This window comes from Clarias gariepinus, chromosome 2 (assembly GCF_024256425.1).
Source record: "Clarias gariepinus isolate MV-2021 ecotype Netherlands chromosome 2, CGAR_prim_01v2, whole genome shotgun sequence".
NCBI lineage: Eukaryota > Metazoa > Chordata > Actinopteri > Siluriformes > Clariidae > Clarias > Clarias gariepinus.
The window spans coordinates 24,484,621-24,509,436 of NC_071101.1; the positions used below are offsets into that span (position 1 = coordinate 24,484,621).

General features: G+C 41.4%; 1 protein-coding gene across 3 annotated transcripts in view; it reads right to left on the bottom strand.

Annotated features, from left to right (window-relative positions):
• The window catches only part of roraa (RAR-related orphan receptor A, paralog a), a 253,915-nt gene that overhangs the window by 11,969 nt on the left and 217,130 nt on the right, over positions 1-24,816 (bottom strand). For all 3 annotated transcript variants that reach the window (XM_053478789.1, XM_053478801.1, XM_053478795.1), the window contains 5 exons: positions 9,756-9,841; positions 7,085-7,226; positions 4,491-4,886; positions 3,499-3,620; positions 2,152-2,284 (listed from right to left, as the gene is read on the bottom strand). In XM_053478789.1, the coding sequence (XP_053334764.1) occupies positions 2,152-2,284; positions 3,499-3,620; positions 4,491-4,886; positions 7,085-7,226; positions 9,756-9,841 (879 nt within the window). The remainder of the gene's footprint in view (positions 1-2,151; positions 2,285-3,498; positions 3,621-4,490; positions 4,887-7,084; positions 7,227-9,755; positions 9,842-24,816) is intronic.

The following is a 24,816-nucleotide window of genomic DNA, read 5'->3' on the forward strand; positions in this document are numbered from 1 at the left end:
TAATGCAAGTGAGAGGCCTAGTCCACATGTATATAGCTCTAAAAAAAATCCTCCTTTGTTCTTACATTTTTTTTCTCTTCAAAAAAAGGCAAAAACACAGTGTCAAAGCATGCCAAACCAGCAGGTGGCGATATACCCTAAGCATAAAGCCATGTTGGCCAATCAGAAGACTGGACAAAAGTAACACAGTAGTTACAGTGCGTATGTGGTGTATAATATATATGCCCACATTTAAAAAAATAGCTGTGTACATGTGGACAAGGCCTACATGCATGTGTGTGTTTGTGGTGCAGTTTGATTGACTGACACCCTGCAAAGTATTAAAATTTGTCACATATCTTCTAGCATAAGGAGAGGATTTTTTTTTCCACATATCCCTGTTAGGAAGCTGGGGTCAGATCACACAGTCAGCCAGGATACAGTGCTTCCATAGTGGCTCAATAATGGTGGTGCGCAGCAGTGCTGAGGCTTGAACCTCCGACCTTCTGATCAGTAAACCCGAGCCTTAACCATTTAAGCCACCATTATCCCATATAATATACATCCCTAATATTACATGCTCAGTAATATTAGGAATGTAGGACAGACTTTGTATCCACTGTGACCTAACTACAATAAAGCACTTACTAAAGAGGAACGGGTGAAGAGTAATTACGGCTATTTTGCTTAACACTAAAATCATCATTATAACAGTGATTGGCCCCATTTAGGAACATATACTTAAAAATTGTACTGCTGTGATACTCAGCAACAGCACCGAGCAGATATCAGAAAAAAAGTTACTGGATTCTGTAACAAATATCAATAACTGGAATCAGCTTTGACAAAGAAATGTATTGTTAGAAATTATTTTTTTTCTATATAAATAGACCTGCCATTTTTTGTGTGATATACTTAATTATATTTACAATTCAATGACTATTTCTATGACATGCCTCTGTTCTTTAAAACGATCAAAAAATGTTATAGTTAAGCAGTTTTTTTAATGAAAAAAAAAAAATCAGGATTTTGGAAATGTCTGATATATGAGGTTTTAGTTTGTATATAAATGACAAAAAAAATAGAAAGTGTCATCTCTAAAAGTATTTATTTAATATCTTGAAATCACTAAAAATAATATTTTGTACTATCTTCAGAAAAGCTATGTTTTTCCATCAACACTGGAGATATTAGCTTTAAATCATTCAAATGCATACAAGGACCCTGCTATATAGAAATGTAATAGTTATCTGTAGAAGTCTGTCATGAATAAAACATGAGCAGCAACATTACATTTAATAAAATAATTAAAGGATGACTGTATGCAGTGGAGTTAATTGAAGTCATCTGCTATCTAATAAGACTACTCATATCAATTGAATATATTTACATTTGTGTGTAAAAGTTAATACCCATGCTTTTAATTATGTGTTTTTGTGTAAAAACAAAAATAAAAATCACCTTATTGTTGTCGGTCTTAGTATTAGGCAAATACAGCCTAAGATGAATAAAATATTTAAAAAAAATAAAGCCAAAGAGAAAAAAAACGTGGTCAATACTACAGCTTGTACTGTAGATCCACATTTATCAGCAATAACCTGTCATATTTTCCTGTATAACTTTATCAGTCCTTCACATCATTGTGAAGAAACTTGGGTCCAATCCTCCTTGTAACCTTGCTTCAGTTCAGTGAGGTTTAGGGTATTTGCTTATGCATAGCTCTCTTAAGATCCCAAAACAGCATTTCAATTGGGTTTGGACTTTGACTGGATTCTTGCAAGGTTCTAACCTTGATTCTTTTATTTTTTTAGCTATTCTGATATAGATTTCCTGCTGTGCTTCAGATTATTGTCCTGTAAATAAATAATGGCAAGGTGAAAAAAAGTTATGTTGTTTGTCTAAGGTTGTATTTGCCTAATACGTATAACCGCATCATTTAGATGATTTTTATTTAGTTTTTACAAGTAAAAAAGGTGACATCAAATTTTTTCACACGACTAATCAAGCATCACGAATAACATTTACAATACTTTTAAATACAGTTTTCATCTGATCAAAGCAAACTCCTTAACACAAACGTATTCTAGACATCGTAAAAGTTAAATCTCTGTAATGATGAACGTTACAGTGTATCTTTCCTTCACTGATGTAAAATGCACACACATATATTACCTGCTTTGAGCAGCACAATCTGATCATTCTGACAAAGCTCCATGAAGCCATCGATACGCTTGGCGAACTCCACCACATACTGGATGGCCTCTGTGATTTTAATAGCACACAGCTGCCACATGACTTCTCTGGGCTGGTGAAAGAAAAAAATGCAGTGGAAAAAAAAAATCTGTCAATATCTGACTATCTCCTAAAAGCACTCAGTCAGTTTAGTGGTGTTAAACTGGAGATTTCTCACATGAACACTTAGGTAAATGACCTGCAGTCGGCTCGAATCAAAACGAGTGGGATGTTTTTGCCCAAGCACTATTTTCAGATACAACTATCTGTTTTCATAATCAGAAAGGCTCGAGGCAAGGAGAGTGCGTTTGATTAGCCACGTCAGAAATATAATCTGTGCTCTGCACTTCTTTTTCATTTTCTTCAAAGGGATGAAAATGCACATTTCAGAATATATTTTCTGAGATTCCACTTAAATAATACATTTCTACACCTGTTTAAATGAGACTATGGTGAGATTAAGGTCTAACGGATGCTTAAGGTTAAAAATTTATAATAGTTAGAATTTATGACCAGACTGGACTATCCATGCGGATATTTTGGAAATATTATTTGGAAATCTGTACTATGTAATCTATTCTAAATAAAACCATAGAAGACGAGTGTAAAATCATTTAAGAGTTACAAAAGTGTGCTGTTTTTCAAGCTGCCTCGAACGTTTAAGCTTTCTTGGAACTGGGTAAAAAAGTGCACATATCGTGCACATAAAGTGCAGAGTGTTTGTGCTGTACAGTATATGTAACTAAACTCTTTCACTAATTTCACGCCTTAGCGACAGTTACAGTGCTCACAAAAATCTGATTTTACCCGGCTGCAAAGGTGACCAAAGGTGCGATGTGTGGATGGACTACAAACAACAGAATAAATATCGCATGCAGCAAGTAAATATAGAATACATCTTATGTGTGTGCTATATACAAAATGTTTCATGAGTAGGTATTAATGATTCAAAAATATAATATTTGAAACAATGCTGTAATATACTGTATCAATGCAGACTCCCTTTATATACAGTATATACTTAAATTGACAAACTCAAGAGCTCTCCACACACATTGACGAATTAAAAGCCTTTTTTTATGGATATCACATTTTCTTTTGTAAATGCTCCTGTTAATGATTTATAAATAATTTGATTAATTTCCAGCTTGATAAATGAGCCTCGTTGTTGATGTTGGCCTCAGACTTGTGACGCTTACTGCGCAACAAAAACACTTCAATTTAAAATCTTCTGTAGCAATGTAAGTGACGGTGATGGTGGTGATAGTGTGTGTGGGAGAGTGCTACCTTGTTCTGGTAGCTCTCCATCTCCTCCTGCAGGAAGGCCTGCCAGGTCATCTGCTGCAGCTCCTCTCTCAGATACTGACATGTTTCCATGTGGGACTTGGAGATATTCTGGGCCAGATGCTCTGCAACAGACAAGCAGAACACCGTCAAAGACTCAGACATGCACCAACACACAAACACACACACACACACACACACACACACACACACACACACACACACACACACACACACACACACACACACACACGTTCTGCTCTACCTGTCCAAGGCATAGTGCTTGAGTTCCAGTTCAGTAGTAACAAGAGGCTACTTCCTTTCACATACCTAAATGTTATTATTGCACACTCAAGTAAAGCTGTTAAATTTGATTTAGAAGTTTGTTGACATTTTCCTCTTCTGTTGCCAGCATGAAGCCCATCGTGGAGGAGTAAAATAACGGCAGTGTGTGTCTGCCATTTGATATAGGGAGGGTATGCACATTACCCACAGAAACAAAGGTCACATTTGCTTTCAATAAAAAAAAAGAGCATAAGGGAAAGGAAAAAAAAAAAAAAACACAAGTATAAAAATCCAATCATGTTGAAAACACATCTGTTATAAGGAGTCCCAGAGCACATGGGAAACCTAAAAAAAATTATTTCCCTTGGCTCGTGCCCTGCTGGATCCTGATTGGCCCTAATTAATGAAAACTAATTACAAAAAAGAGGCACTTTTAATGAGTCTCGGAGATGAGTCTCCAACCTTCTGCTATTTTAAGCCACCTTTATGTCATTTGCCCCACGGTTGAGTTCTTCTCCATCTCTAAACTCCCCCTAGTGCCCCATCACCCCAGCTCATATCACATATTGTCTAGTGTACATGAATCCAATCTCTCATACGCCTCATGTGTCTTTAGCTTTTCTGTAAACTTTCCTTTACTCAGTAGAACTCGCAAATCTTTCCTGTTTTCTCCTCACTGCATAAACATGCAGCACCTCAGCTGTGCTCACCTAGCTCGGCCATGGAGACGGTGGGGGATGTCTCGCCGTTGCTGAAGGAGCAGTATGGAAAGAAGCCTGAGGTCGGCGTGAAGTCGCAGATGGGCTCTGGCTTGATGCCGTTGATGTCCAGGCCAGACTGGTCGGGCGAGGGCTGAATGTCCAGGTAAAAGCTGCTGACGCCTGAGTCAGGCTTGGTGCCGTCAGCCGTGTGGCCGTCCATGTAGCCGCTCAGCTCGTCGTGCAGCTCGGTCAGGCCGTTTGCTGAAAGCCCGTAGGTAGGCGTGAGTGGCTCAGCCTCACCCGGCTGCTGCTGCTGCTCTCTTTGCTGCTGCTGGAGACGATGCTTCTGCACCTCGGCATACAGGCTGTCCCGCTGCTTCTTTGACATGCGCCCGAACTTCACAGCTACACGCAAAGACAAAAAATGTTATTGTTCAAATGTTACTAATTAGTTAGACAACACACAACAGCGATCTCCTTACTACTGAAATCATTTTCGAGCCTCGTTGCCTGGGGGACGTGGCCTCAAGACAGTGGGCTTAGTGTAGCAGTCAGACGAGAAGGGAGTGAGCTCTCTCCCAACACATTAGCCTAGTAATGGGTATAAAACACTTTGCCACTTTGACATGTTCACAGCAACTTTCTACTGTTTTTTAACCTGCCAGACTCAGACAGGGGCAGCAGGCTTAGCCAGAACAACTCGCAGTGAACAAGACAAGGACATGTCTCCGTGCAGAGCACAATGTGTACAATCCAGCACACAGCAGAATAGTGAATACAGAAGAGCTACCGCTTTCATCTGCCACGGGAATGTTTTTAAACCATTATCTTATTGTTGGACGGTTCAGTGTAATGCTCCTGCCACCCACGCAAATATACATGCTACAAGTAGTTGGTTAAGCACTGGGGTTTAACTGAGAATCCAGCACTGGATTGGCAGTGGGCCTGTGAACAGAGGGTGTTGGTCTATTAAAACAGAATAAAGCTGCAAAAAATAACGAGAGCACCGATCTCAGTGTGAGAGCTTTTTGCTCTTGGCAGGCAGTAAGGAGTTATGAAGGAGTAAATGGTGGGACTGAGTGCAGAATAAAGAGAAGGGAACAAAAGAGTCCATCCCTTAAAGATAAAAAACAAACAACCCAGAGCTGATGGGTCTATGTGTGTGTGTGTGTGTGTGTGTGTGTGTGTGTGTGTGTGTGTGTGTGTGTGTGTGTGTGTGTGTGTGTGTGCGCGAGTGGAAAGGCAGATGGGGGCTTGTGTCTGAGTGAACTCAGAAGTCACCTTGCCTGTCCTGGTTGTGTGTGTGAGAGAACAGCCCGGCACACTCTGAAGGCCTGGCCTGATTACTGCTTCCTGTTACGGGCCACAGTCATACAGCCCAGTCAGACGCCCTGCAGGGGTCCTCAACATACACACAAACACACACACACTCACCTGTGTTCCTGTTAATGCTGCTCACCTGCATCGGCTTTAATGAGCCTTTCTAATGACAGTCATTTAATAAAAGCCACTTGCTGTCAGAAGCCCCTCCGCCTTGCCTGAAGTACAACATGAGACCTAACTGGGGAAACATAAGACTGGGCCACTCTGATCTTGTCACTGAAGTTTTTTCTCTCTAACCACAGTCAGTGCAGGAATTGAAAAGAAAAACATATCCATGATCAGAACTGGCAATCAGTAGTCTCTTACTGAAATGTCTGATTTTCACAACCCCTAGACACATTATGGACAAACATCCAGACATGAAAAAGGGGAACATTTCCTTTCACCCAGACAATAGAGTGAACATGCATTTTATATATCAGTCTCTAAAGGATGGTCTACGGTTCTTTCCAAACAGACTTCCAAAACTTTCAGGAGGTTGGAAAGGTAAATCCTCAGTGATTGGTCAGAAGTGATAAATGAAAGGGTGAGATTTGGCAGGCGCTTCGACCTTGCAGCTGTGACGAGACAAACATATTTGAAAAGAGGCTGTTCCAGACACAGTGTAACAAAGCTATTAGTTAAATACAATTCCAAGAAGCAAGTAAGACTGACAGGCCTTTTAAAATCAAGTCTTTCATAAGAGGGTAATTTATTAGACAGACAGCAAAATGTGTAAATAAACACTATGCAGTTTTATTTTTCCTCCTAACTCTGGTCATAGAGTACCCCCTGTCCTGCGCATTGTCGAATTTAACTGCTTCCAGATTGACTCAATCAGCTATTCAACAGCCCTCTTTCAGCAGAACTGGATCTGTTAAAGTAGGAAAAACTCAAACGTCGGAGTATTTTATTAAATGCAATGCTTAAATTCTTACACCAAACTGCAATGCCACTTTGGCAGCATGGCACTACGCGGTTCTCCTGTCTGCTCAATGATTATGGCTGCACCCCTTGGATTCTTACTATTCTGAATAGCCCATTAAGGCTCCATGCTCTCAGAAACACTTCCAATGAACTCTCATTCAGGCTTAAGAAACATTCACTGTAGATTGCCTAAAACTCAAAATTCCACGCCATGTATTTTTTCAGCTAGTGTTGGCAGGGCCCGGAAGCCCCTCATGCGGATGGGAGCCGTTGTTTCCCGGTGCACACTAGGCCAGGATCAGCAGCACACTCACCGTCCCGTGACATGCCCACAGCCAGACACTTCTGCAGCCTGCAGTGCTGGCAGCGGTTTCGACTGGTACGGTCGATCAGGCAGTTTTTTTGACGTGGGCACGAATATGCCGCATTGCTCTGCTGACTCCTCCTGAAGAAACCCTGCATGAATGAGACAGAGAAAGACAGAGACAGAGAGACACAAGTGGCTGTGTTAGAAAGCTCTGTGATTCACAACAACATGCTCTTTTAAACATTCTATGCCTCATATGCCTGAAGGAAAAACAATATATACAGTTGTACAAGCAGGGACTATGGATGAAGCCTTAACCATAAGTGTGATCAAGTCACACTCTAAATCACACAGATGAGATCTTTTGTGAGAAAATATGTACTTAATGAAGAGGCTTTGTAGTGGTCGACCATAGGGACCATAAAATGCATCGCTGTGTTTTTAGGCTAAATATTAATACATGATATATATCTCAGGATTTTCTAAATGGTATAGTTGCAAAAAAAGCCACATGTGAGAGGACATACCAGCAAAGTAAAAGCAAAGACAGGGTTTCATTCCATGTTTGAAACATACAACTCATCAAATATGTACAATAAATAGCTAAATGTAAAAATTCAAAATAAGCCTATCTCTGGGGCAGTGATGGCTCAGGTGGTTGATTTGCTGGGTTGTTGGTCAGAGGGTTGAGGGTTCAAGCCTTGCTACCGCTAGGTTGCCACTTGGACAAGATGCTTAACCTTATTAACATACAAATTACTCCGCTGTTGCTGATCCCAAAGCGGATGAGAGATGAGTAAGGGTGGACATAAGACAAAAAAAAAAAAACTACTGCTATAGCCCATGTCCTTAACAGAACCGTAGGAACAACAAAAAAAAATCTATCTCTGAGGATGCTCCTTCTGTTGTTTTCAACAATATTATTAAATTGATTAAGATAGAGTTACAGACAACAATATAAATGTAAACAGCATTAACAGTAACAACAGGACTGCTTGCACTGACGAAGTAGTTAAGTTGTTTGCAGAGCTCCTGGAGCTGTCATAGAGAGAAATAAATACATACTGAGTTCATACTGAATGCACTTCCTTACGAGACAGAAGACTTTTTCGGGCTAAGAAAGCTTCACGACACAAAATATAACAGACTCTTTGTACTGCAGTTTACAGCGCTGATACTGACATGCTGAAGAATATTTTGCACATTGTATTTCCATAACACTATCCGTTCATACTAGCTACAATAGCTTGTTTAAGAAAACGTCACAAATCGTTAAAACACTGGATTTACCCAGAGACGCAGAGAGGAAACACTGAGAGTGTGGAAGGGAAGAGAGGCGAACACTGGCATGCGACACAACATCTAACAATATTGTTATAAAGCGTATAGTCCTACCCTATATCTCATTTTAAAACCTACCAAAAAAGCCTTAAAAATTCGTTACACCGCCCATCGTATAGGGACGAAATTTAGTGAAAGACTGAGATGAAAAGCCACTTAGCTAATTTTCAAGTGCGTGACGGTAAATAATGTTGAGTTCATCTGCGGTTATTAGTTAAATAACAGATTTCAAAGCCAGTGGGTGTTGAGAGACACAGTGAGAGGGAGAGAGGCATATAGACAGAGAGAGAGAGACAGAGAGAGAGAGAGAGAGAGAGAGCACAGAGTCACACTGAGTTGATACCTCATCCCTTTTACTTAATGAATTGATTCCAGCACACCATTAACATACCCCACTCCACTGCTCGATACACATATGTCTTAATTAGTTGCTCATTGGCTGTTTAATTACAAGAAAACAGCTGACAGCTGCCAAGTTGCTTTCTAATAGCAGCCATTATGAAAGCAGGGTAGGACTGCTGGTGACAAGCAGCGCTCCTTTATAATGCTATGATTTATGGGCCAGAGCGGTGTGCTCGCACATATCATTAAATGCCTCTCTGCCTGAAGTAATTAGCAATCATTAAAGATACATTTCAGCAGTTTAGTCTTCAGGCCGGTACTTTTTTTCCCTCCTTTTTTTTTTCTTTTTCCACTGTATTATGAAAGAGCGACGTGCTGAATGTCGAGTCTGCCTTTTATTCGGAAATAGAGCTCTGTCACAGGATTTGTTCGTTTCTGCTACGCTGTGCGGGGCTTGCCTGTAGGGTAGTGACAAAAGGCCCTAACAGTACTAACACGACAAATGTACAGTAAGCATATAACTCGTCCTGCTGAGTGGTTGGCATATTTAAAACCAACACACAGACTGTGTAGTTTCAGGTTAAAAAAAAAAAAAGAAAAAAAAAGGAAGCCGCAGCAAAACAGCTAACTACGTGGTATACTTCAAAGCACTGCACCTTTGACGGTTTTATTTGTGAAGCGGGCAGTAACTGCAGTGCCAAAGTCATAAAAAATAAATAAATAAAAAAATCTGCCGGAGAGTGCAGAAAGAAAACAAGTCGCAGGAGTCACTTTGTCCTAATAATGACGGAGTGCAGCTCATCGGAGCCCGCTGTGTCATATTAATGATGATAAACAACGCTGATGTTTAGACCTTCAGTACCTTCATTTAACCCTCCCAAGTTAAGCAAATATTCAAATATTGTTTTCAAAACACAAAGCTCATGGCCAGTTGAACAACACACACAGTACACACCCACATGCACACACACATACACATTTGTTTGGTTGCTTACCTTACAGCCCTCACATGTTATCACACCGTAATGGATGCCTGATGATTTGTCTCCACAGATCTTGCAGGGAATAATTTCAATTTGAGCTACGGAGAAGAAAGAGAAAGAGAAAAGAAAAACAGTCAGGATTTTCTTGGCTGTCACTAGGCACAGCACGACACCTCCGCCACGGCTGTGTGTCGCTACATGAAACAGTGCGGAGCTTCAAACAAATCTGTTCCCTGCCACACAGCGACAGATAAAAACTACACAGTTTTACAGAGGAGACCATCTTAACTCTGAATACAACCCCCTGCAAACCATTGCAATAACATTGTCAGTTCAAACTACACAAAGGAAAAACACACACACACACACACACACACACATTATAATACTCAAGCAGACCCTTTAGGGAGCAATAACAGGCCAACTGTTTGACAAGGAGCGCCTCCTAAGTACAGAACTGGACTCGTTTCAGAAGTGAAATACCAGCTCGTGTGCTTTCAAATCCCAGCAGTGTCTCATACAACTAGTGAGAGGCAGAGCACGAGAAACATGATATCAGGGGCTGCAGCGACAATATAATCTGCTGTATATGAAATGTAACATACTGTATACTGAGCACAGACAGGTGATGTGAGTAACATGGATTATCTCATTACACTGGTACCTATAGTGGGTGGAAGCAGGAAAAATAGTCAGTTATTAAGCATTTGAGGATTAACGGTTCAGAACAACTTCTAAAAAAAAAATCAGGTGTTTGTGAGGTTTTCCTGGTATGGTTGAACCTCCAATTGCGAGTAACATGGTTTGCGAGTGTACCACAAGATAAACAAGCGAGTCTTGATTTAAGAGTACCAAGTATCATCGAGTATCATGTGGCACGCATGCGCTTCTTGTTTTGATGCCGAGCGTCATGTGATCACAAATGAGCCAATGGTTTTTGTGGTTAATTGTTTCCAATGCTTGGTCTAGGATAGTCATCGTCCGTGCGCACATGTACTGTTTACTATAATATTGTGACCACTTATGTGCGTGTGAAGCATCTTTTATTTTGTGTTTGTATGGGTGTGTGTGGGACGACTTTTACACACACGCACAAACCGAATTGTGTACCGAATATAGACTCATCTGCGCGCTTGAGTGAGGGTTAGTGATGGGTCGTTCATGAACGATTCGATCTTTTTGAATGAATCTTTAACGTGACTCAGAAGATCGAGTTGTCTCGGAGAGTGATTCGTTCATTTTTTATTGGGCACATGTGCGCAAATCACGGCAAAAGTTATGTACAAGAAACAGAATTGAGCAATTCTTTCTCAATGACTCTTCTACTCCGAGTTGTTTGTTCCTTTGACATGTGACTCCCATTGACGCTATGTGGTGCAATAGATTCAAAAAAACTAACGACTGAAAGATATAAGAGAGGCCAGCTACTCATTCTGTTCATTATAATATGTCCTTAGCAGCATTGTAATATTTTTATTACTTGAACTATAGCCAAAAATTGTCTTTATACTTTATAATTGTCATTAGGAGTCTTCATTGAAATTGCAACATTTTATTTTATTTCTGATCAAAAGGACAAAATAAACTAAATGATTAAAAAAAGATTCATTTATTTTGATGGTTTTGAAGAACCGAGTTAATAAAATGATTCAAACGTCCCATCACTAGTGAGGGCGAGTCTCTTTCAGTACTAGTGTGTGCGTGTGTCTGCATGCGGGTATATATATATATATATCCTCTCCTCTCTCTGGTCTCAATCACTTCATCCATGATTCTCTTTAAAGGTAAAGTGCCGGTTAATTTGTCTTACTTTCACTTCGCATTTTGTATTAATTATTTTTATATGAATATTTTTGGGCTGTGAAACTAATCATCTGAGTTTTTATTATTCCTTATGAGGAAAATTTGCTTTGATATACAAGTGTTTTGAAATACAAGCACATCTCCGGGATAAATTATGCTTGCAATCCAAGGTTCCACTGTATTGCAATCTGATGAATGTGGTTCGAAGAACGACGACTGGTGACCTGACGACAGGGTCACTGATGCATGCCTGGAGTAAGGTTTAGACCTTATTTATCACAAATGTTAAAAGTAGATGCTGACTATGACAAAAAGGTCTCAGACTGCACAGAGCATGGCAGCTTCCTGCATATGCACGGTGTAGTTACAGGATGCTCAACTTGCCTATGCTGACCCCCGTCCACTGGTCTAAGTGCCAACTACTGCATCATCATCATGCTTTGTTTTACATCATGGCGCGTGTGCATCATTTATCTGGTAAGAGAAGCCACCAGGATCCGGTGTGGCAAGCCAGCAGAGGCTCAGAGTGACTCTCTGGCCAATGTTCTGTTGGGAAGCCTTGGGTTCTGCCATTCCTATGGATGTTATTGTGACATGTACCGCCTTCCTGAAAACTCCCGCATACCAAGTACACTCTTTCAGCAGGATAATGCACCTGCCACACTGCAAACAATCGTTCAGGAATAGTTTGAGGAACACAACAACGAGTTCAAGGTGTTAACTGGGGGTCCGAACACCAGACATCGCAATCTGAGAAAATGTGCTGGAAAAACGAGTCGGTATAATAATAATAAAAAAATAGATCTGAGTCTTCTGAGGAAGATATGTGTGATGTTACGCTTCCTAACAATTGTTATGTGAAGGTTTGGAAAAAAAATTCCATGGATGGCTTGAGAGAATATCACCGACAGGGCCAAATTAAAATAACTGCATGGATGGGGTTGATGGGGCAACAACAACAACAACAACAAAAAAGTCCTGTGCAGATCTCGAGCTAAACGCAACTGTAATCGTTACTGATGAAGCTGAGAAATTACTAGAACTGAAATTCACACACCATGTTCAAAGTGCTGATAATAATTCTGACATAACAGTTTCATATCTAATAACTAGGTTTATTGGATATAATATCCAAGTTTTAAATCTGAACAAATGTTACTAATCATTAGAGCATTAAACACACAAAGGTACAAAGAGCGTCGTTACATTTAAACACTTTCTCTATAAACTACACTTGGCTACAAAATGCTCAGTAAATAATATAATAGAAAGAAAATTATGTAATAAAAACATGCCTACATATGTAAAATTGTGCGTGTAGCCGAATACAGCCTAGGTAATTCATCTCCAGTTTCTCCGGATCGTCCTTCAGGTCCCTGCAGTCACCCAGTGCAAACAGCAGAGACTTATAATTACTCTGGTGGACCTCAATAAATCTAATTGCTAGAAATTGATTTACTCACATTAAATTAGCCTCCACTGCGATCATGAGAACCTGTTATCAGATGCCTGAGACGTCTCTGCAACGCACCCAAGGGGCACGGATCCTTGTCTCTCGTTTCAAAAAGGCAGAATTTCTAATCTCATCTAGTGAGCAGTGTATGTCCTGTTGGCGTTCTCACTCTTTCTCTCTCTCTCCCGATCGGCGAACAGGGGCACCAGCCGTGACACTTCAGTCAGCACAGCACGGGCCACATGCTGTCGGTAGAAGTGCCGGTGTAGTCGTTATCAGCTATCACTACACCACACTGGGGCCAAATTACTTAAGAATGAGAGATATTTTAAGAGAGATATATAATTATCTGCATTTTTGTTTTGTGTGTGTGTGTGTGTGTGTGTGTGCTGCCTCGGTGCGGTGGGCGCACGCCGTGCAGGCACAGTACTCGACTGTTTGTTTTTATGTTCTCCCGCCATGAGCATTAGAGTGCCAGCGTGTTCCTGCTCCTTTAGCATTTTCAGCCTCATTACTTACATAATTTGTTCTGACATGCACTTAGAACAACTGAGGCGTGCAGTAATTAAGGCTGGCTGTGGTCGAGGTCCGGGGAAAAACGCCGGCGCTAATGGGGTCTGACCAGCAGGGGGCAGTGGAGCGCTGTTCCTCCTCCTCCCTCCTCCCTCCTCCCATCCTCCACTCACCTCCACAAGGCTGGCATCACAGTCCAGGCTGTGGGTGCCAGGCTGAAAGGAGAAGCCTGCTGGCTTTCTCTTTCTCCTCAGGCACTGCTCAAAGGGCCCTCAATCTTCGCGGCTGTAGAGGAGGGCAATCAAGCCGACTGAGAGTCTCACGTTGTGCAAAAGGCGGAGGAGATGAAGCAGACGCAACGTGCATGCTGGGCACTGGCTTGGGCATGACTCAGTGGCCAGTGTGAAGGATACAGTAGGAAAGGGCCCTGGGAGCAAACAGTGTGTGTGTGTGTGTGTGTGTGTGTCTCTCTCTCTCTCTCTCTCTCTCTCTCTCAGCAGTACCCTTTCTCCAGGCCTCCACATGAAACGCTCACAGAGCTCTTTGTTAAGAGCCTGGCTCACGCTGGGAACTCCTGGACTCGCTCGCTGCTTCTTTTGTCTAAAGAGAGAGCTAAACCCAAGCCCAAAATCTTCACTGGAAGTACTTTGATAGAGGGCTTTAACGAATTCACACAGAGGTTATCACAAAGAGAGAGAGAGAGAGAGAGGCTTGTGGAGAGACTATTGCGGGTCTGCCAGTCGATATCTATTCACATGGGGTGCAGAGTTAGTGGACAGAGTGTGGCAGAGACTGCTTGGTTCGGCAAAATCCAAAATGTTAGCAGAAGCTACGACATGCACAAGGAGAAACACAGTTTTTTTTGGGGGGGGGAGTGTGGTTTAATGAAGCCTAGACAACCTTTGTGATTCTCTTATTGGTGAATATCGTCTCTATAGAAGTAGATTCGAACAGTGTTATGAAATGATTATTGATGCACTTGATCTTTACATTTAATTTGTGATCTGGATTTGCCCTCCCTAAATCAGGACGAAGAGAATAAAAGAATTTGATAACAGACATACACTATGATTATATATATATATATAGTAAGAAGAGACCTTTTTGAGACTTTTTTTTATTTTGTAAATGGTACGTAAATGCGTAAATGTAAAGTAAATATTCGCTATGGATTTAGCTGGGATTTATACACTTGCACAAGCAGCTAGTGCAACTACGCAACCTGATGTAATTCATGACCTCTGTAGGTTTACACACACACACACACAGAGAGAGAGAGAGAGAGAGAGAGAGAGAGAGAGAGAGAGGGGTTTGAGACCTTGGAACCCACTGTGTGTGTGTGTGTGTGTGTGTGTGTGTGTGTGTGTGTGTGTGTGTGTGTGTGTGTTTAAAGGGAAAGAGTGCTTAGTGTGTATTCAGAGGGAACATCTTTACAGCGAGATGCTGATTGAGAGCTCTGTTGTAACTCCCTGGAGCTCAGTTCAAGGTCAGTGAGTCAGAGGCGACAGGGATGTGGAGGAGAGGGTGATGTGTCATGTCGCTCTCGTTCTCTCTGGCCCTGTCTGTATCTTGCTCATCCTTCTCGTTCCTCCCTGCCCCCTCCGTCTGGGCTGTCTGTTTCCCTCCACCTCTCCCTCCGCCCCCCCCGCCCTCAGATCAAGGCCTATGTGAGCAAATCCTCTCTAGTGGCTTACAGCAGACCCTCCATTTCCACTATCATCAAACACAATTGTCACTTGTGCACCAAAAGGCCGTTGTAATTGGTTGAAACACGTCGTTCATGCGCATAAATTCCAGTATTTCATAGCGTAATTTCGCCAGCAATAGAGCGCCGAGTCGAGATCGGTTGTCTGAGCAGGGCCGCGAGCATAAAACACGGCAATTATGAGCAGAACATTTTTTATTATTTTTTTTGCTCTAGTCTAGTCAAGACTTCCTGCGCTGAAAAAGAACAAATGAAGACGGTTGCAGTCGGTTAAGGGTAGGAAAAAAAAAAAAAGACACTTTATCAAAAATGGAGACAAAGATCATTACAGCGTAACGCGTGCTAACAGCTCGGCGCTGGCCTGTCACAGTCATGCCATTCCTTCAGCACATTAGTGCCGACATCAGCATTGAAAAAAAAAGGCACTTGTTTTTTGCGAACTGAGAGCTTTGCCACGGAGCCCCTTTAATGCGCTCTCGCCTCATTTGTACCTGAACAGCATCATTCAGGAGAGAAGCAAAAGTGGGATGTTGACACAATATATTGAAGGCGTGTGAAATATTCAGAGGCTTTGGTTCACTAATGGAGGGAGGGCTGTGTACTAGCTACATCACACACACACACACACACACACACACACACACACGGCTCTGTCTCTGCATTAAGCAGCTTCTGCAGTTTAAGAGAACTGCTTGCAGATTCGTAACTCGTATCAGCATTTTTATTTGTCACATAATAACAGAGCTACTTGGGAAATACAATGAGAAACTTTGAAAAACAAACAAACAAACAACCAAAAAAACAAACAAAACAACTCTCTGTGAGATACTTTTGAGTATTCCCATGCTATGCAGAAATCATGGTAAACTCTTGCCAGAAACGGTCCCGGTCTGGCAGTAGAGGACAGACTGCCGTGGATTCCTAAAGCCCTGAGATTAACCCGTTATGTCACGCTGGGTTAAAGACACACGCGGCGCTGTGGACAAAGACAACACCATGACAGACAAAACCGCTTTCTGATAACGCTCCAGGCTGATTGTTTAAATAACTGTTTATTCGACAAGACAACAAGCAATGTGCTTGCTAATGTGGGTGTGTGTTGACAGCTGTCAGTGACCAAGTGACGCAAGCCAGCGTGCTCATGTCAGAGGCTTATGTAAGCGATTGGACCGTGATGCTGGAACTGTGTCCAGCGCAGCATTACAGCCAGATTAACAAAGGGTCTTCCAGCTTGAAACGAACAAATGGCTGCTTCATCGAGAGCCACGCAGGACGATTTCACCACATTTCTCTGTATTTCGGTTGGTCTGCTGGTCTGAACTGGACAAATGAAAAAAAATGATGAGGCATGCTCTTATCGGAAATGAATCAACATGCTGTTATTATTCTCCTTTGATATGCGTCAACCTGGATTCATTTTTCCTATATATATATTAATGTGTGAAAAATACCCTTCACCAGTTTATAGTTATATTTAATAATAAGCTCCTTTTACCACCGCTATAAACGCACGTCGCCTCTTCGTTCTCACAAAAAATAAAAATGCAGCTCGTCATGCTAGTGAGGGAACAGAAAGTGTGACGTGTGACTCTGACTGGAGTCTCCTTCAGTAAATATTAAACAAATCCCCCCCTCTCCCCCACCCCCATTGCTGTTTGTGTAACACAATAATTAGCCTCACGGAATCAACTGTAGTTTATTTGTCTGTCTATCAATCTGTCTGTTTGTCTGTCTGTCTGTCACGCCAACTCAATTATTCTAGTTTTTTTTTCTAATAATGACGCGTATTGTTTCTATTGTAGTATTTGATAAAGTGAATGAGGTATTACTATAGAAAATGGTTCAATCTTTGTTTCCCGTGAGTGTGTGAGAGCTGATGTTATAGAAAGTTACTCAACAACTTTGACCAATCAGACTGGCAAATTCTATAGCGCCAGACAGACTGTAAATTTGTAACAAAGCGCAACAAACCAATATATATATATATCCTGCGACGGGGATCACCAAAGAACACAGGTTCTATCTTTATTGTGACTCTATGAGTATTTTATTACAATAATAAAAACAAACTTTGCAAATAATTTGCACACCTACCACATAGGACGCTGTGCTGTGGCACAGTGTCTGAACAGTTTAGAGCGGCACCGCCAACAGGATTATAGAGAAACTGCAATATTTTACCACCTCAAATGTAAACATATTAAATAATAATAATAATAAAAATAGATTTTGCCATGTGGTCAGTCACGTATTGCGACACAAAAGAATCACGCATTACGCATTACTGAATCAATCACCCCCCACTTCCAGACACCCAATCTGTGGACGGATGGAATTTGCGTCCTTTTTTGGAAACAGTAATGTAACAGAACAGAGCAGGCTCTCTTTCTTTATTCCCCTTCGAGCATTAGGGAAGGTTATTTGAATGTCAGCGGCGGACGACAACGACAACAGCAGCAGCACACAGGCGCAGACGGGACGGCATCAATGTGTAATTTGTTTGGGGATTGTAGCTTGTTGGCATATTACCATGAGACCCGACAGACAGCGTGCTCTTCGCTCAAGTTGTACGACACACACACACATACATACATACATGCAAGACTCAATGCTTAACTGTGTGTTATTCCATAATAAATGTCTAAAAAGTCACAGTATGTCAGGTAATGTAAAGAATAAAACATCTGCAATGGAATATTTATGAAGTTTTTAATAAAGTTGCCTGATTTCTTTTGTTAAATTCTTCACTTGTAATCACAGTCATCTGCTCATCTGCTATGATCCACAAGAGGCATGAACAGATCTGAGAGGCAATGCAGTGAGGCTGATATAAGAGAGAGAGAGAGAGAGAGAGAGAGAGAGAGATTAACCGCTCCTCACTCGTAGGCTTTTCCTATAAAGGCTGAAGTGACTGTGTAACTCCACTCTGGCTCCCTGCCTTTGGGCTGCTTTCAGCAGGGAACTCGTGTGCATCTGTGTTTGTTTGCATGTAATGCCATTAATTTTTCTGCCCCACACACCACACACACACACACTTAAAATGCTTCTGTGCAAACTGCAGCCTGGGTTTCTCTCTTTCACTAGACACTCTCTTTACACTTCGGTCACTCAAGTATACTGGAACGTCTTCTGAGTCTCCTATTGTGTCGGTTTACGGAGGAGGAATAATGCGGGCACTCGTTTACGTGCTACTGTGGAAAAGATTGACAAGCTTCCCAGATGTAAGGGGGTCTGTGTGTGCATGTGTGTGTGTGCGCTCAAGGGAAAAGGGGGAGGGGGGAAAAGAGAGAGAGAGAGAGAGAGAGAGAGAGAGTATGCAGGGGAGCATGTGTGCTGTGTTGAGATCTCTGCCGTGCCCCAGCACCCCACCTGAGCTCTCTCTACGTCTCTGATCAATGATAGGTGAAACACATTCCTTAGATGCGGGGACTCCCGTGTCACGGGAAGGCTATGTCTCACCATGTCACTGCACACTCTAGTCCCAGAGGAGTGGCACAACACGAGAGAGAGAGAGAGAGAGAGAGAAAGAGAGAGAGAGAGATTTTGCATTGTGCCTAAACCCTGTGCTTTTCCAACAAACATGAATCAGATCCGGTAGTAGGAAAGGAACAGCACAGGTGTGAGCTTCACGAAAGGCATAAATATTTATAGTTGATCGATAAGTCAAGCTGAAGCCTGAGGAAAAACACTTGATATGTCAATCATGCTGGGCGTCTAAATTTGTCATTTGCTCCGCAAACTACCTGCACGCCTGCCGCAGAACAAGGAATTAAAATCTGTTGGTGGAATTGAAGCGCTCTGCGTTCTGCGTTCTGCCATGTGCTATTTTTGGTCATGGGCGCCGCGCGCGAGGCGAGGGGACCTACTGAAGCCGAAAACGGCACACGGGAGCTTTCTGACTGACTGCAGCAGGAGCAGAAAACTAAGATCCTAAAACTGTCTCATGATATCTCACACAATAATGATAATAATAATAATAATAATAATAATAATAATAATAAAAAATAATAAACCGAGCATTAATTAATTGTTATAATAGTAGTAGAGTTTATTTATTTAGATAATTTTCATGTAATTATTAGAAATGTAAATCACCAGCCGATACGATATTACAGTATCGTGATACCTACAGTAAGTGCTAATTCGATTCGTGTTGTGATTCTGTAAGCATCACTTTATAAATATTATAAATACAAATTCGATTATACATTTTTGTTTTTTTTCCATTTCTACATAATAAAATTGTTAAATTCAAGATTTTGTGACAATTCTACAGCACATAATCTTGGCAAACCATTTGTGTTTTTAGTTTTGATTCACCTGTGAGATAATAGAGGAACTGAAGCATTTTACCAACTCGAATGCAAACCTACTGTATGTAAATGGAACAATTATTTTAAAAGATTACTTTTAAACTAGTGTGGCGATACATTAATTGCCAAACAAAACAATCGTAATACTTAACTGAATTAATTTCCACCTCCCCTCCAGTAATTAAAACACCACAACGTAAAAACTACTTGACACACACATTAAATCTTTCATTCACAGCAGAAAAAATAAAAATAAAATAAACCGTCCTGCTTCTTAAGCCGTGCCGAGCCATTTCAACCCCACACGCTGAAGCAGCTCTGAGCCGCAACCGAGAGCACCATCCCTTTAGTTAAACAGTGACTCAGTCCTCACAGGCCCCGCAGGCGAGCCGGTCCCGTGTGCCGGATCACAAAGGAGTGGGTGAAAGAATATATATGATGAAAGCGTCAAACCCGGCCTGCACAATTACACCGAGAAAACCTTTACACAACAACAAAGCGGCGTGTTCCTGCGCACAGGGGAATTCTCTCTCATTCTCTCTCTCAGCAAGCAGCGCTCTAGCTTTACGCCTGTAATTGCTGCATTAAGATGCTCTCCTGCAGGAGCTCTCGCTGACGCCGCCACCTCTGTTTCTAAAATTTTTTAAATCTCGCCGGCTCTCTAGCGTGCGGCCGGACTGCTACGTGGATGCACGTGTGGGTGCTTCTGAGTGACAGAAGTTATGTAGTAAAAGAAACAGGAAGTCTGTTATGAGGCTATACCTACCTACATATACACCTACACATCACCTTAACCACAACAGGAAATATTTTCACTTGAAAAAAACAAACAAAAAAAAAAACATTAAATGCAAAACTCATTAAACATTCCTGCCATCAAAGCGGTCTTGTATTATTAACAGCAGTGATTCCGTTAGTGTTGTACTTAGTTGTTGATTTTTTTAAAGAAAAAAGAAACGAATGATGAATACATGAATTTAAAAAAAGCTATTTTTTTAAATTAGTAAATACTTAATTTAACATAAAATCAAAAATATATTATATTGCCCTCGCTATAAGAACTCAATCACTGATTTAATCATATTGACGAGTTTTGCAAAAAAAAAAATTTTTTTTTTAAAAACATTAGGGGCTCGTAAATTAACACGGCACCAGATCACATCAACACTGACACAGTGAGAATCCTAAAAACACGGACAGTGCGCACACTTAGTGCATGATGTTCATACAGAATAACCCAGCTGAGGGGAATCCACCTCCATCCCTCTCCACAACTCTGAACACACCAGTGCAGGAGGAAGCTTTACACTCAACAGTGAATATTTCCAGTGCTGTGTGTGTATGTGTGTGTGTGTGTGTGTGTGTGTGTGGACAGCTAATGCAGCCAGTGAAAGGCACTAACAGTCGCCTGCAGCTGGGTTCCCTATTAACACTCTGTCCAATCTACCGATACAGTCAGCATGAAAATCCTGCCTGTATGAGCGATATTTAAATAGTAACAGACTTAAAAAAAAATTACAATTTAATTCCCACAGATATGCACAAATATACAATATTACAGCACATTATTTAAAGTTTTTGCAGATTACTACAACAATATCACTAATACTGTCATCAGCTACAATGTATTTAAGATACTGTGTTTTTTTCTTTCATTTTCATGATAAATTAATAAACCTAATTAAATACACGAGTGTTCAGGGCTGACCCCCTCACCCCTTCACTCTCGGCAGATTTAGAGAAGACACTGAACTGACTAAAGCAGCTGTCATGATATATTTTTCATGTACACAATGCCTGAGCGGTGCAACATTATGGCGTGCGCGTGTGTGTTTGTGTGTGGACCTCTGAACAACCGCTCTTATTCCAGTGTTATAAACCCAAGAGCGACTCTGCTTCTCTGCACTTTAAGAGGAGAACTGGCCTGTTATTTTGCCCACCGACTCCGAGCACATCCACACATGATACGCAGGCCTGGCTGTTCGTGTCTAACATACTTTCCTGAATTTCCTCACACCCCCCTCTCTTGACTCAGGCCTGTGCAAAGCTATTCTTAGCGCCTTGTTATTCATAGAGCTCGAGCCTGGCTATATATAAGAAGCACCGGACTCGTGCAGTGTAACCGGTTAAGAAAAGATTTCTTGAATGCAGGGATTTTGTTAATAACATAAATGCATCAGGGCAGAAGATTTTTTTTCCACCATAAAACTTCCAAGACTTTGCCAAAAAGATAAAAAATTTAAAAAAAATCTGTTAAATATATAAACTAATATACAAAAATGAACTGACTAATAGGGACGTGAATCACCAGGGAGCACTCGATACGATATTATAACAAAACCTGGGTGCTGATTTGATCAGTAATGCGATGCTGTACGTATCGTAATTCTGTAAATATATATCAAATAAAATAGAAATAACCCAAATGAGGATGGGTTCCCTGTTGAGTCCGGTTCCTCTCAAGGTTTCTTCCTACTTCCATCTCAGGGAAGGTTTTCCTTGCCACTGTTGCCCTCTGCTCACCTCTTATCATTTTGATTCACACACATTCACATTTCATACAAACGTCAATAATTCTTTTGATTGTGTAAAGTTGCTTTGCGACAATGACAATTGTTGTAAGTAATAAAACACATCAAGATAGGTTTCAGAATTATTGTCAGTCTGTTTGTGCCCGCATCACGTTTAATGGGGTTTTTACGGCTGTACTTGGCCGAGCTTAAGATAACATGCAGGCTTTGTTTCATTGCAACAGGGAACAACTTAATAAACACAATCTCACACCCCTACTTCATGGTAACACTTAAAAATTTTAGTTCATTTTAAAATTCAACAGATGGAGTTGTACATTTTGTAAAAACACACTAATGAGTGTTAGTGCAAGTTGTTGTACAATGGTCTACTAAGCTGGTCTAGGTCGTACTATGAAGATCTCAGGTTCAAACCCCAGCTGGACCTTTGGTTGGACCTTTGAGCGAACCCTCAACTGCTCTGGATAAGGACGTCTGCCAACTGCTGTAAATGTTGTTAAATTTATTTATGATTTATTTTTACTTTATTTTTATTATTTTTTTTTTTACAAGTGGTAGATTTGATAGATGTCACTGATAAACCCAAAACTGTGATACACCAGTATATCTGAAAATATTACTGTAGTGAGATGTGGGAAGAGGGTTGGACTGTCAATCATTCCAGATGCATATCTTGTTTAGCTCGTTTGCCAAACAAGATCATTTTATTATATATAAAAAAAACTAAACAACGACTGCTCTTTTGACATATAAGTGAGTAATAACTCATTCTAGTGCACTCTAATGATAAAATGCAAAACATAAAATACATATAGTCTACCCGTGTAGGTATGCAACTCTTCTCGACTGTTCATGTCACCCACACAGTGTTCTTCTTTGCGATTCTTTATTCCTCAAAGAAAGTCAATCATTTTCTTCACTTCCCTGCCTACTCAACAGCGCCCCACATTGGTGACCAGTGATCTCTGTACTCCGCGATATGCACTCTCGATTAGCCTTGCTCTAAGCGAGAGTGTTTACATTGTTCACATGGCGCTCGGCTTTTGTTTACATGATCAATCTACAGAGTACGGTGTAGAGAGGACATCAGCTCCTGACCCAGCCGGCTGCGTCTGTCAGACCTCGAAGCAGCTTGGTCCTTTAATGAATGTGTCACCCCGCTAAGCCTCATATCAGTTTGCATTTAAAAGCCTGTGTGTTGTGCCCTCTAAGGCCTCGTCACTACCAAGGTGAAGAAACAGATGCGGTCGTCTAGATGACTTTATTAAGGTTCTGGTGATACTGTGTGAATCTACGGAGCAGCAGCTTTCTGAGTTTATAATCAATCGACGCGCTGGCTAATTCTTATCCTGAGAATCTTCTCTGTTCTCTCATCAGTGACGGAACGGAGCAACCGAGGACAGACTAGATGAATGACATCAATGGCTTCGGCAGGACGCTTCCAGAGATGTGTGACTGAGACAAATGGGGCTTGTTACATTAGCAAGCGATACTGAATCCCTTCATCCGCTGATAAAGCCCCGATAGAGCTGTAACCAGACGCACCCAACCTTTCCCCAGATCTGCTGTGTCATGGGACCTCCAAAAGAGAGCATTCTCAGGCATTCAGCTCGGCTGGCTGTTATCTCTCTCTTTCCATCTGCTTAGTGCTTTATCTCTTTCTCTCTCTCTTTCTGTCTTTCTCTCTCGTTTTCTTTCTACACGCCTGTCTTTTCTCAGGAAAGTGCTTATGCACTTACAGTATTCTGACCTATGGATTTCCGTCATGTCTGGCAGGTGAATTTAAAAAGAGAGACAGAGCGAGAAAACGCTGAGGAAAGGAGGCCTGGGACGAATGAAGCTGTAACATGCACTTGAATTCAATGGAGAGATGAAGGGCTTTCATGTCCAGCAACAATGGACTGAGCTAGAAATATTCTGTGATGGAGAACGACTGAATCATTTGCTCTTTGCTCAGGCGAACAGAGCTGCTGTTATAACAAATGGAGGCTATGCCGAATATTCCCCTGATGAAACGCTAACAGTTGAGTTAACATGTTACTCCTGCGCCTTTGCTATTATTTCTCCTGAAATCCCAGTGTACCTTAGCGACGTTTTGACCAAATAAAGAGAATCAACAGCTAGGAAAAAAGAAAAAAGAAAAGAAATACACGTTTGCATTTCTCCTCTCTAGAAGCCACCGTCTGTGCAGCATGAGAAGTGGCTTCAGCAGAGTTTACACACCATGCTAGTGCCTCCTGCACCCTGTTTTACACCGCACTGTGAACTCTGGCCTGCTTCCATTCAGCGAGGGAGGATTATGCAGCCAGGCAGCAAAGCATTCTTTCCTCGGTTGCAAGATGAGGCCAGTAAGTGCACGAGTACGTGTCTGAGTGTGAGGGGGTTGTATTTTTTTGGTCGTATGTGTAAGTGCTGCGTCTGTTCTTTGTGTGTTTTTGAGGTGAGCCAGCATTCATGGTTGAACCAACCTCGACGACAGGCTATCAGTAGGATGGAGCTTTAATCCTGGCTACACAAAAGCAGCAGTGAGATTAATGATTACATAAACACATTCCCTGAAGGCTTGAGTAATACAGAGCCAGAGAACCATATTCTGAAAGGTTCTTTCGAGTCAGCTGACTGGCACCAAATCCTAGGAAGCAGCTTGGCATGCTCCCTGTGTTGCCTCATTAATAGCAGGAATAAATTCGTAGCAGGAGTAAATTAGGGGTGAAGCAGAAGTTGGTAAATTGAACCACAGATAGACCATCAATTA